Here is a 14,617-nt window from a genome sequence, read left to right as displayed (position 1 = left end):
AATTAAATGAATTCAAGTAAAGCAAAAGGGACATTATCATGGGTGGATTAGACCTAATTAGGTAAGATCTTAAAAGAAGGGCTGGAAGTCAGATAAGTCAGACAGATGGTACACTTCTGGCTTTCAATGAATAAAGTCCCATGATGGGTGGAGGAATGACATGGTTAGGATTTGAGGGTGGCCTCTAAGAGCTGAGAGTGGTCTCAGCCAACAGTGAGCAAAAAAATGATACCTTAGTTCTACAACTAAATGTATTAGTCCTGCCAACAACCAGAAAGACTGGAGGAGGACTGAGCCTCAGATCAGACAGTTGCTATAGTCTGCACCTTGACTTTTGCCTACTGAGACCATAAGCAGTGGATGCAGCTAAACGAACCTGGACTCCTGACCCAAAGAAACGATGAGAGAACAAACTGATGTTTTATGGCACTAAGTTTGTGGTAGTTTGTCACACAGAAATAGGAAGCTTGCTTTTTGTACCACAAAGAGAGATGTATCAAAATTTTTTACAAGAAAATAAAATGACTAATTGTGAAATAATTAAGTGGGGTTTAAGAATTTTTAAGTTAAATGTACAGTTAAATATTCTAACAGTTCATTCCAACTATAGAAACAAGTCATTGCTAAAAACTCACATAACAAAGAAACAAACAGAAAAGCACATAATGAAAATGTGGTAAATTCACATTAAGCATTTACCTGAAATAGTTTTGAGGTAAAATGTTGATATCCATCACAGTTTTTACACCCAGAGGAACAGGAGTGAAAAATATGAACGGAGGGTCAAACAACAACATGGGTGATTTCACCTCTCCGACCAAACATAACATTCGATAACAAACTGGATTATCATTTAGATGAATGGGAATATCAGCTGTGTATTTACTAGGATGATCTAATAAAACACAATTTTAAAAATATCTTAGATTTTTTCACATACCAAAAAACATATACTTAGTTTAAACCTTATTAAATATTAAAATGTGCTATGAAGTTACAGCTCAGTGGAAGATAGATGACCCAGAAACTGGAATTATCCTGCCACAGAACTTAAAACATAAAACGAAGTGTCTCTGAATCAAAAATATTCTGAAGTGCACTATGCCTATAAATAGAGCAGGTATCCTTAAAGCAAATTTTCATTATTATTAGAAAATACCTATACCTGGAAGAAACAGTGGAATAGGACTTCTTTTTTTTTTTTATTGTTTTCTGTACCTTAACAGGAGTGGCCCATCCCTTTATCATATGCAGTGTGAACATGAGGTCAGACAGTTGCCAGAAGGATCTCAGGGGACTAGTACTGAGAAATGGCTGTGCCCAGAAGAAAGGAATGTTGTTCCTCCCAGATTTTTAAGTTTATGGAAAGCTACCAGGGTTGACTAGCTGGCTAATTTCACCTGATAAAGATAGGAAGGGGCTCCTGGGTGGCTCAGTGGGTTAAAGCCTCTGCCTCCAGCTCAGGTCATGATCCCAGGATTCTAGGATGGAGCTGTGCATGAGGCTCTCTGCTCAGCAGGGAGCCTGCTTCCCTTGCTCTCTCTCTGCCTGTCTCTCTGCCTACTTGTGATCTCTGTCTGTCAAATAAATAAATAAAATCTTTAAAAAAAAAAAAAGAAAAAGACAGGAAATTCCCATGTGGCAACTCACTATGAGGAAATGTAAACTGTGTTGGAGAAAAGGGCTCAGCATGTGGGGGTGCAGGCTAGTCCCAGACAGCAGGTCCCATCCCAGCAAGCTACCAATGCCCTCTTAGACTCAAATGCCAAACAATGTCTCCTAGAGAGGAAAATGTGATCTGGTGAGTATAAACTCAAGGTAATCTTAGAATTCAAACACAGGACACTCGAATGACCTGGCACAGATCAGGGCCACTGGAATGACCTGGCACAGATCAGGATCACGAGAGCATATGATAAGTTCTCTATGATGCATGTTCAATGGTAACACATTGTGAACCATACACAAAAACAATGGAATCAGCAAACTAATCATACCCACTAGATTTCTCTGTGCTGGCTGCCTTCACTTGGTCCAATCAGTCTTACTTGTTCATACAGTGTGAGGAGAGGTGGCTGGAGAAGGAAGTGAATTAATGACTTCCTACTAACAATGACAGATGAGCACTAGAAAAACTATGTGAAAACACCAGAGACTAGATCCATATCCTAAGCTGAGAAAATGAATTATAATAGATTTTTTGAGTTTAAAAACACTGTAAATCAAACAAACAAACAAACAAACCCAAACCTGTAAATCTAGAGAGAAATTGGTGAGGGAACAGAAGGCTGACTGAGGACAAAGCAAAAGGCTGACACCTTACAACCTCCCCCCTACCCCCACTCCTGGGTGGGACATATGTGACATTCTTTAGGAATCTCCCACCCATCTTAATGTTAATACCTTGCTAGAGGGCAAAATAACCTTGGCAATGGCAAGGCCTCTGGTATCCAGTATCTTTGTAGGTCCTCTTTAGCATATGAAAGTTCTATTGAAACCTCCCTTTTCCTTACTTCCCCCAACCCCATGGTATATAACCTGCCATCCCTCACAACCTCTGGGCAGCAGCTCTTCCTGCCCAGGGGTCCTGTCCCCGTGCTTTAATGAACCACCATTTTGCACCAAAGATGTCTCAAGAATTCTTTCTTGGTCATTGGCTCCGGACCTCACCCCACCAAACCTCACCTATGTTCTAAAACTTAATCAAAATGATGGTTTCATTTAATAAATCTGATATTGTAAAAATTATTTGGGGGGAATGAAAGTCAAGTTCATTACTTCTGAAGATAGGCAAGGTTTTAAGTAGGACATACTGAATTCTGAATTTTGAATGGGCAATTTTGAGCTTATTTCTGCATTTCACACCAGGTAAATGTTTCTGGGGTCATGGAGAAGGGCATTCCCTGTGTAACCTAAGACTACTAGAGATTCAGTAACATATTTTTCTAAGCTCAGGTGGGTCTTCTCTCTCATCTGAGATGTAAGTTATACAAATGTGTTACAGACATGTTTTTCTTAAGAGTAAGGTTGAAATCCTAAGAGGGCAACTCATAGACTTGACTGCTTAGGCTTAGCTCCATACTGAAGGAAAAGCCAAATGGAAATACTACTTATTTCCTCCTAGATTATCTATTTTATTTCATCTAGATAAAAATGTTGATATAGACCTAAAAGAGAAGCTCTATACAGAAATGCACATGGTGGCTTTGGCTAGACTGGCTTTCCTATAATTTCTTTCAGGACTACATAATAGAAACTGAGAAGAAATACACAGAAATACATAATGAAACCTAATTACTTTTACAAAATAAGCTTCAGAATGAGGAGTATATGTGATTTTTCTATTATATTTTCAGAGTTCTAAACAGAGATAATAAAAGATGAAACATTTTTCAAATCTATCAATCACAGTACTCTATGTACTATTTCTTGTACACAGAACTGAAATGAATATAAAATGCCACACTGAAAAAAAAAATAATAAGATGTACCAGGACACTGAGCTAAGGCAACACGGTGCTAATAGCATATTACTGAGAAAATATACAGCTGAATGAACTCTAAAAAGCATAAAAGCCATAATAGGTTCTTATCATGCCTTTTCTGTTGATAACGTAGCTAGTTCTTGGTATTTTCTTTCGATTGCCACATTTGTTCTAGATATGTAAAATAGTACCATCCCAAAGATTCTCAGAGTGATTTACAGAGGGCACGCCCTCAGGAAGAACCTGTAGGTAAAGGCAGAAGCAAAACAGAGGAGGACAAGAAGATAGGAAAAGTTGTGGTTTTAAAATCCAGATTCAGACTGATCCCACAGCAGCTATGGGATGGGAAGTCACCAGAGAGGTTGGCCCTGCTGAGGGAGAGGTAGTTGGGCCAGCTGAGGTAGTAGAGCTGGTAAAGCTCACCCTCCTGGACACCTCTGCATGGAGCATCTTCCTTCCGTCGAGGGGAACCTTTTAGAGAAAGGGACAGATATAACCTGTCAGAAGCCAATACCCACAACTGAGAGATGGATCAAAAAAGCCAGTAATGGGAATCTGGATAGGCCCAAACAGCATACCAAAGACTGAAATTCTGATGTTGCTTTTTAAGTAAGAATAATTAAGAAGAATGACAGGTAAGCTACTGTAACACCCCTTTTAAATAGAAAAAATAGTCTGGAAATGGCATTTGGTGTGATTCTTTAGTTATGGCATATGAATTATAAAGGTATTGAAGCAGATGCTTTAAATTAAAGACAAATACCAGTATAGAGTTCCTCAAAAAGGAGAAAAAGATGTGTTTCCAAGCATCTTCCTGCTGTTCCTCTGCTTCAGTCTGCTTAAAGAAGTTGGTTGTTAATACCCTCACTTCCTGAAGCTCATTACCAGAAAAATTCTATTTTTTTATGCAGCAGGGATTCTCAGGTTGGGAATGTGCCCCCTGGGTTGTGAAACCTTGAGGCTATTTACATGAGAACTGAGAACAATCTTATTCAAGGAAAGTGAGAGTCTAACCACCCAAATTAGATTCAAGAACAGTGGTTTGGATTCAGATGGGATTGGAGATTTGCTTTGAGCTCAGTATGGGTCACATATTCTATCACAGCCCCAGCCACTGTCCTTGTGGCAGTCAAGGAAGAGATAAGAAAGGGGAAGTGAAAATGTTGGGTTGGTGGGCTCCGGGAGTGCAGGAGGAACGATGGAAATGACCGCCAGGTCCCACTGTCTTCCAGCCTCCTTTCCCCGCCCCTTTCTCTCCCTTGACTCTCCCGCCAAAAGGATGTATGCCCAGGTCACCTCTCTATAGGTAACCCGATACCTATGCAGGAAACAGATAAAAGACACACCCCCCCCAACTCCCTCCCAGTGCGACTTCCCCCACTCCCCTTTCCAGAGCCGAGGAACCTCCCCGGAGGGTGCCCACCTCTTCCTGGCATGACTTTCCTGGCTCCCCTTCTCCTGAGCCTCGAAACTTCACCAGAGAGTGCCTTTAATAAATCTTGCCTTGTGCCCACTTTGCCTGGTATCGTGTTTATCTTGCCTATAAAACCTTACAGAAAAGTAAAAACCACCTCACTAAAACTCTGACAGTGTAAGGCAGCCTTACTTAGTGGTCTAGCCATGTGGAGTAATGTAGATCTACCCTACTTTAGGTGATATTTATGGCAAAGGATGCATCTATGATGAGGGAGCAGGAGGCTGGCTGAAGACAAAGCAAAAGCTGGCACCTTGCACCCCCTCTCCACCCGCTCCCCTCCGTAATATGTGCAGCATTCCTCAGGCACCCCTGACTGCCATAAACGATAAACAAATAGTTAACTTGCAGAGATCACAATCCTGCAAGACAGGAATCTCTCTTGCTCTACAAATGTCCTAGAGATCTATAAACAAGGAGGTTACCTTATCAATAGCACAAATTTCCAGAGGCAAATAACTCTCAGTTCCTCAAGCCCTAATGTCTCCCTCCCCATCATAAATGAAACTGGAGGAGGCTGAGGTAGAAGGGAATGTAAATGACAGCAGGATCATAACATCCCACCAAGAATCTCCCAACTATCTTGATGTTAATGGCTGGCCTAAAGATGACATTGATCAAGCCACAAGGGCAAGGCCTCCTCCCTGCACCTCCTAGGCCCTCTTTAGCATATGAAACTCCGTTGAAACCTCCCTTCCCCTCCCCTTCCCCCAACTGCAAGGTATATAACCTGCCATCCCTCACAACCCAGGGCAGCAGCTCTTCCTGCCCAAGGGACCTGTCCCCGTGCTTTAATAAACCACCATTTTGCACCAAAGATGTCTCAAGAATTCTTTCTTGGTCATCGGCTCCGGACCTCAGCCCACCAAACCTCACCTAGGTTCTAGAACCTCATCATCTATAAGCCAAAGGAAAAAAAAAAAAAAGCAGAATGAGACATAAAGCCTCCCCCACACCCCCACCATGGCTTGGGATAAGAGGCTTATCACAGTCAGATTACAAGGAAAGAAAAGGACCGAAGGAAAGTTTAATCTGTTTCTAATGCCTGCTAGAAGAAAATGGCAGATGCTACATTTAGGCTACAGGATAGCCCAAAGAACAATGTCAAGATCTCACCAATGTAACTGGAAAAAATCCTAAGTTAATAAATGATTAACATACACACACACACAAAAATTTGTCAACAGAAACCCCCTGAGAAAGTTCAAGCATTGGACATATATACATATGAATATACCTAAAAAATGTGTGTGTGTGTGTGTTATAGAATTGAAAAATACAACGACTGAAATGAAAAATGAAAAATTCACTAGAGGGATTCAACAGATTTGAACTAGCTAAACAAAGATTCAGCCAACATGAAAAAGTGTCAGTTGAATTTATTCAGTCTAAGGAATAGAAAAAAAAAAAGGCTTTGATTTATCTTTAACTGAAGATGGTATTTAAGCCAGAATTCTAAGCCACCTCTGAGACTTTCATTTTCGCCTGAGTTATCTCCCATGTATACATGAACCTTACATGTATACATGAAATACACACGTTAATAAACTTGTTTGTTTTCCAAGAAAGAAAGAAAAAAGAATGAAAAATAAACAGAGCCTCAGAAATCTGTAGGGCATTATGAAGAACACTAATATATGCAAAATAAGAACCCTTAGGATGGAGAAGAGATACAGGGGGAAACACTGTTTGAAGAAATAAGGGCCAAAACATTCAAAATTCAGTTTTAAAATTTTAATTAAAAATTTAATTTAAAAAATTAATCTAAACATGTAAAAATTTCAGTGAACTGAAGCAGCAATCCAAAAACTTCTCACATATAACAGCCAAAACCCAAATGTACTCATTGGTGAAGTCTACTAAACATTTTGAGAAGAATTAATATCTATCGTTATATAAATATCTTTCTATTAATATGTATGTACATGAACACTTCCCAAGACATTCTCTAAGACAATGGTAAAAGAAATGAACACTTCTGTTTATGGCCATTTGATTTTTTAATAAGGGTACCAAGACAATTCAATGAGGAAACAATATTCTTTTCAATAAATGACGCTGGGACAAGTAAATATACCCGTGCAAAAGAATGAGGATGGAGTCCTACCTTACACTGCATTAAAAAAAAATAACTCAAAATAAGCTATAGACTTAAATGTAAGAGGTAAAATTACATGATTTTAGGAGGAAACATCAGAATAATTCACCATGACCTCAAGTTATATAATGTTTTCATAGATATAGTGCTGAAGGGGTCCATGCCTGGCTAAGTTGTTAAGAAATCTGACTTTGGCACAGGTCATGATCTCAAGGTCCTGGAATCAAACCCCGCCTCAGGCTCCCTGCTCAGCTGGGAATGTACTTTTCCCTCACCCTCTACCCCTCTCCCTGCTCATGCTCTCTCTTTAATAAATAAATAAAATCTAAAAAAAAAACCAAAAAAACCAAAAAAACGTATATATATATATATATATATATATATATATATATATATATAAAACTCTGAAAAGCCAAAGTAACAAAAGAAGAACTGGATAAATTAGACTTCATCAAAATTGAGCTATCTTCCATTAGTTGAAAAGAGAAATCTCAGAGTGAATTATTTTTCAAATTGCATATGTAATAAAATAATTTTATTCAGACTACATGAAGAACAATGAAAACTCAAAAATAAAAAGACAGCCAAATTTTAAAATCAACAAATGACTCAAACAGACCTTTCTCCAAAGATGACGTACAAACTGACAATAAGCACATGTAAAGGTACTCAACATCTTTAGTCATCAGGGAAATGCAAATAGTAACTATGATGACCTACTACTTCATACTCGCTAGGATAGCTAGAATTTAAAAAATTACAAGAAGAGTTAGCAAGATGTAGAGAAACTGAAACCCTCATTCACTGCTGATAAGATTTTAAATTGTTACAGTTACTTTGTGAAATAGTTTGGCACTTTCTTAAAATATTAAACATCAAGTGGCGCCTCAGTGGCTCACTCAGTTAAGTGTCTTCCTTCGGCTCAGGTCATGATCTTAGGGTGCTGGGATAGAGTCCTATATCAAACACCCTGCTCAGCGGGGAGTTTGCTTCTTCCTCTGCCCCCATCCCACTCATGCTCTCTCTCTCTCTCTTGCAAAAATAAATAAATAAAATATTTAAAAAGATATAATACACATCAAATTATCCCATGAACCAATACCACTCTATGATATATAACCAATTAAAGGAAAACATGTAGCCTCACAGAACTGTACATGAATATTCATAGCTGTTATATTCATAAGAGTCAAAAAGTAAAAATGATCCAAATGTCCATCAACTGAATAGACAGTGAATGTCTATGCACAGAGAACATGTGATATATCCTTACAATTACTGGAAATAGAAAGGAATTAAGTATTGACTGACTTAGAAAACAAAGAGAATAATCTTTGAAAAACTTCCAGATTTAACCACAGAAGTTCAGTATAGGAGCCAAGAGCCAGATAAACTACAAATACATTCTTTTATATATATATATATATAGATAGATAGATAGATAGATAGATAGATATAGATAGATAATTAAAAAGAGTAACTTAAAAAAATCTCATCCAAATAATGATACATATAAAATAAAATTTCATCACTAGAAAAACATGGTATTCATTGAAGGGAAAAACTCAATTGTATGCCTTTTTCTAGAAACAGGAAAAAAAAATATATAGTTCATTTAGAAAAGTAAACGTGCAAGAATGGCCAAGAATTTTTGTAACAGATTTGTAATGACAGAAAATTCGTCACACCAATTACAAAAAGGTACAATAAAGTTGTTTAATTAAAAAACACCAGTAAAGAAGTGGACATATAGATAAATAGACATGCTGACCAGATTCCCCCACAGCAAGTAATCCAAGAGTACAAGCTAGATGTGGCAATCCCTTTTCTGACCTACACTGCAAGTCACAAACCACCACATCTGGAATATCCCAAGGGTAATATATCAGCCTTATGTGATGTGGGAGGGGACTCTATAAGGGCATGAATACCAAGAGGTGAGGATCACTGGGAGTAATTTTGGGGAATGGTGAGGACAAAATTCTAGTACGAAACTTCTTAGAACTGTTTTAAGAACACATTAAAAAAAAAAAAACCTAAACTTTTGTGTACATGGTAAAATTAAATAATATGTGAAGGACAAATTGAAATATCTATAACAAATGCTGGAAAAAAGTACTTACTTGGACAGAAACTTACGGAAATATTACATTCTTCATGTGGGTGCAGAATCCCACTCAGCACACTAATCTTGAATATGCCATCTTTGAAAAGTTTCCCAGTGCCACTAATATCCAAAGCCCATTCCACATCTTGTTTTGAAGTATTATGTAAGACAAGATCCTGTTTACAAAGAAAATAACTAAATAAATAAGACATTTATAAAAATTACAATATGCAGTATAAAATTTAGCTTCTTTTACCATGCCAACTTGAAGAACCTATGTACAAAATCAAATAATTAAAAGTGGAATTCATGAAGAGATCGTTTAAAAAGTGATGTTGGGCAAAAAAGTGGTATGCAAGTGTGTTCATTGCCTATTAACAACTATGAAAAATACACAAAGGACAGTGGGTAAAATAAAAACATCAACATAGCTATGCTAGCTAGCAAGGATGGAGAGAAGCTGCAATCCTCACTCATGGTTGTGAGACTGTAAAATGGTATAGTCACTTTGGAAAACAGTTCAGTAGTTTCTTATAATGTTAAACATATGACTACCATATGACGCAGTATTACCACTCCTAAGTATTTACTTAAGTGAAGTGAAAACCGATGTGCACATAAAAATCTGTATGTTAGTGTTTATAATAGCTTTGTTCATTGCAAAACAATGGAGGAAGAAACCCCAAGATTTCCTTTAAATAACGAATGGATAAACATTCCATACAATGGGCTAAAATTCAGTGATGAAGTAAGTGAAGTATTAATTCAACAAAAACATAAGTGAATATTAAATATATCTTGCTAAGTGAAAGATGCCAGACCCAAATGGCTAAATTTTGTATAATTAAATTACCTGTCAATCTGGAAATGCAAAATTGCATGGATGGAAAAAAACGAATCAGTGGTTGCCAAATATTGGTGGAAGGAGTAAGAGCTTACTACAAAGGGGTTACACTGAGAATTTGCAGTGTCATGAAACTGTTCTGTAATGTATTGAAGTGGTAGACAAAATTATTCTATGTATTTTTCAAAACCCATAGAACTGTATACTACTAAGAATGGATTTAAATGTATGTAAATTAAAAACAATCAAACAACATGTTGAGAATGCCAGGATGGATTGTAGAATTCAACACACTATATTACAGATGTATGAAACAATATCACCAAAGTTAGTGGGGGTGAGGAGGAATGGCTTAAGTAACAGAAAAACTATGTTTTGAATGGAAGCTATAAAGTTAAAGACCAAAAAATAGTCTTTATAAACACTGTTGGTAAATATGTTGGTAAATATGTTAGCAATTCTAGCTACAGGTTAAAAATTCTCAAACTTCCTTATACACTACAGTTAAAAAGTAAGAAAATACAAAAAAAAAAAAAGTAAGAAAATACATTATGAATAAGAGAACCACATTTCTTATGGTCAGAGAAATTAGTTAAAAATGAGGAAGGAAGAAATACTGGAATAAACTTTGTGTTAGATTAGATTAGATTCAGAAATACCAGTTCGAATTCATCTTTAGGTAGTTAGCTAAATAGATGGATGATAACAATAGAATGATAGATAAATTATAGATATATTTATATTTACAAGTTAGTATACAAATATTTCCTGATTCTATATGCAAAAAGGACTTAGAACATGTGACACCCCAGTAGCAGTTAGCACACCTAGTGTACAGATCTTGGTTACTAAATGCCATTCTTCCAAAAATGGCAGTGGGGTTTCTTGGAGAAAATATCGATTCTAGAGCTAGAAAAAAATAAAATAAAAGATAAACATGGACCATTTTTTAGCACCAGAAAGTATGAGAATGCTTAAAAATCATAATGATGGGGGATGCCTGGGTGGCTCAGTCAGTTAAACGTCTGCCTTCAGCTCAGGGCATGATTCCAGGGGCCTGGGATCTAGTCCCATATCCAACTCCCTGCTGAGCAGGGAGCCTGCTTCTCCCTCTGCCTGCTGCTCCACCTGCTTGTGTGCATGCTCTCTCTCTCGACAAATAAAGAAAATATTTTTTTAAAAAATCATAATGATGGAAGCATGTCAAAAGACCAATCTAAAAGAATTCCAAATGGCCAGAGCTGGAACAAATTTAATAACAAAATAAATAATGTAATATTGATTGTAACTGAATGTATAAATATTTGTGAGGTGACACGGCATATTAAGTAATAAAATAACTAATAAAATAAATAAATTTTCCTTGCAGACAAATTCCAAATAATATATATAAATCCCCCCTCCAGAAGGTACAGTTTGACCCCCAACACCTTGAGTGTGGGTTGAAATTGACAACTCACTTCTAAAATGCAGTGTGTGGGGCACCTGAGTGACTCAGTAGGTTAAGCATCTGCCTTTGGCTCAGGTCATGATCTCAGGGTCCTGGGATTGAGCCCTGCATCGGGCTTTCTGCTCAGAGAGAAGCCTGCTTCCCCCGCCCCCCTCCCTGCCTCTCTGCCTACCTGTGATCTCTCTCTGTGTTAAATAAATAAATAAAATCTTTTATAAATAAATAAATTAAATAAAATGCAGAGTGTGAAAAAACAGAAGCAGTTTATCCAACTTTTTTTCAGTTCTCCTGACATATATCACCAGTGATGTTATGCTGATATCATGTACTCCTTTCACATGATGTGACAAAAAAGACAATTCACGTCTGTTACATTCTGCGCCAAAACCCATGAAAAATAAGAATGAAGCTGAATCAGGTGGGAAAAATCAGACCAGTGAAAATTAAAGAACATTCTGCAACAGTACCAAAACAGTACTCTTAAAATATAACAAAGTCATGGGGCGCCTGGGTGGCTCAGTGGTTTGGGCTGCTGCCTTTGGCTCCGGTCATGATCTCAGGGTCCTGGGATAGGAAGCCTGCTTCCCCCCGCCCTCTCTCTCTCTGCCTGCCTCTCTGCCTACTTGTGATCTCTGTATGTCAAATAAATAAATAAAATCTTTAATATATATATATATATATATATATATATATATATATATATATCAAAGTCATTAAAAAATGAGCAAGACTGAGAGCCTGTCATATATCAGAGGAAACTAAATGAAACATGATACCCTTAATTGAACCCTGAAACAGTAAAAGGACATTACTGAAAAACTGGTGAAAAACAAATACAATCTATGGTCTAACTAATAATTTTGTTCTAATGTTAATTTCTTAAGTCTGAAAAATATTTTATGCTGTATAGGTGTTAATAATAGGGAAAGTCGTGTAAAGAATACATAAACTCTTTGCACTATGTTTGTAATGTTCTGGTAAATCTGGGAGTTATATGCAGGACTTGTGTGCAGACTTGTCTCTCCAGTACAACATACTATTAAAATAAAACCCTCAACTAGGTATTGTTTTAACTTTACCCTTCAAAATTTGAAAAGTATAGAATTATCCATACAACTGGCAACACAACAAAATAGTGTACTTCATCTCTTTCTAAAGTATGATTGATTTAAAATATTCAGGATTTTAAAATGAGTCAATTTTATTCCCAAAGTCTCTCAGTACATAAACATCTATTTAAGTCTAATATTTGCATCTTATAAAGAAAAAAAAAACACTTTTAAAACAGAAGATGGAGATGTACTAGTCATCTGAATGCCTCATTTTACTCATTCTGAAATGAGGAAATGTTAGATCTCTAAAAATACTATCCACTTTTCAATCCTATCCCAAGAACAAAACTGATACAGTCATCTGTAAGGAAACATTGTTTAGTATGTATAGTATTGTTAGTTTTTAAATACCTTCATCAAAATGATACATGTACACACCTTACACAAATAATTCAAAAGTGCTTTTTTAAAAAAAGAGAACAGTTGTCCCCAAAAGTCAAGCAAACAAAAAACAGATGACCCACTCAACTCCTCATCAAGAAATCTGCTTCCCTGAAGCAACTAATTTTAGCTAAATGTTGGATTTTCTCTAGTTATACCCTGATTCTAAATACAATGTTGATATGGTCTACTTTAGTTTTTTTTTTTTATTGCTGCCTTAAATTACCACAAACTTAATAGTTTAAATGAACACAAATTTATAAAATTACAGTCTTGTAGGTTATAAGTTCAAAAGGCACATCACTGGACCAGGATCAAAGTGTTAGAAGGAACTATGATAGTTTCTGGAGGGCTCTAGAAAAGACTATTTCCTTGCTATTCCCAGTTTCTAGAAGGCCTACACATTCATTGGCTGATGGATTCCTTCCACTATCTTCAAATACAACATCATCTTATCTCTCTACCCTTCTTCTGTCATCACATTTCCTTCTGAGCACAGGAAAGTTTCTCTGGTTTTAACCACTCATGTAATTCAAATGGGACCACCTAGATAATCTAGCATCATTTCTCTTAATCAGAGTCCATCATCTCCATCACATGACACATCAGAAAAATATATTCTATAATACAAGAATTCATGCTATTCACTATTCACGCTAGTTCTTCTGTCAACTTTAGATAATCTCCTTTAATTACCCACTAGGTAAAATGAATTTTACTCCACTTTCTTCTACCATTCCCAACCCTTCTGTCAACTTAATCTTCACATACACATTGTACCTATCACACACCTGTCATTTCACACGTAATATATATGATCAAATTTTAATTTTGCCCCATAAAATATTAAGACTTCTCTGTATTATATATTTTATTATGACTATATAAATATCCATGGCAAATTCAAGTAGTGCATCATAGACACATTTCTTTCTCTGTGGGGCCAATGTGACTCTTTTGCCACTCAAGAGAGAAGGCTCTTGTCTAGATTGTCTTTTATTATGCCAAATGAATAAAATTTCAATGATATAAAATAATCTCACATTTATAAAGGGACTGCTTTTCCTTTGGATTCAATCCAGTTCAGGTCACTAAAGCTTCCCTTCTAGCCCCACATACAAAGTCTTCTGCATCCTTGAAGTTATGTTAGAGTCAGAAGTTTTACTGATATTTTATACTTGAAACAGTCACATGTTAATTTCAGAAGAGATCCTATATTCTTCTCTAACTATAATTTCATATAGGACTCAGCTATTATTTGACACATGCAATGTTAAATATTTTTGCCATGCAATTTTTCTTCAAAGCTAAAGAGGTTCAGAATTAATTGTAGGAAAGGCAATATATAACATAATAAAGAGTTACTATAAATACAAATTTCTAATATATATGCATGAGCTTCCTTTATGCATGTCTTTTTTTTTCTTCTAGGTAGATTCATAATTATGAGAGACAGAGATATCTAGTAAGAAAAAACACTAGATTTTTATAGAAGTCACCTTATTATATACCTGGATCTTTCCAATTTTTATTATTACCTTTCACCACATTTCCTTACCTGAATGGAACATACGCCACATTAATTTAATCATAGCTTCTATTTATATAAGAAGATACTAGTAAATTAATTCTATTTAAAATATTTTGAATAATCCTATTAAATATA

At 36.3% G+C, this 14,617-nt stretch overlaps 1 protein-coding gene across 1 annotated transcript in view; it reads right to left on the bottom strand.

Moving 5' to 3' along the window:
* CFAP47 (cilia and flagella associated protein 47) overlaps nt 1–14,617 on the bottom strand; it is a 546,720-nt gene that overhangs the window by 412,750 nt on the left and 119,353 nt on the right. Inside the window, exons 24-25 of the mRNA XM_059157736.1 lie at nt 9,181–9,340; nt 700–895 (exon numbers count right to left, since the gene is read on the bottom strand). Coding sequence (XP_059013719.1) covers nt 700–895; nt 9,181–9,340 — 356 coding nt within the window. The remainder of the gene's footprint in view (nt 1–699; nt 896–9,180; nt 9,341–14,617) is intronic.

This window comes from Mustela lutreola, chromosome X (genome assembly GCF_030435805.1).
Source record: "Mustela lutreola isolate mMusLut2 chromosome X, mMusLut2.pri, whole genome shotgun sequence".
NCBI classification, from domain to species: Eukaryota; Metazoa; Chordata; class Mammalia; order Carnivora; family Mustelidae; genus Mustela; species Mustela lutreola.
Note: the sequence above shows the minus strand (reverse complement) of the source record. Positions and strands in the feature narration are given on the sequence as shown.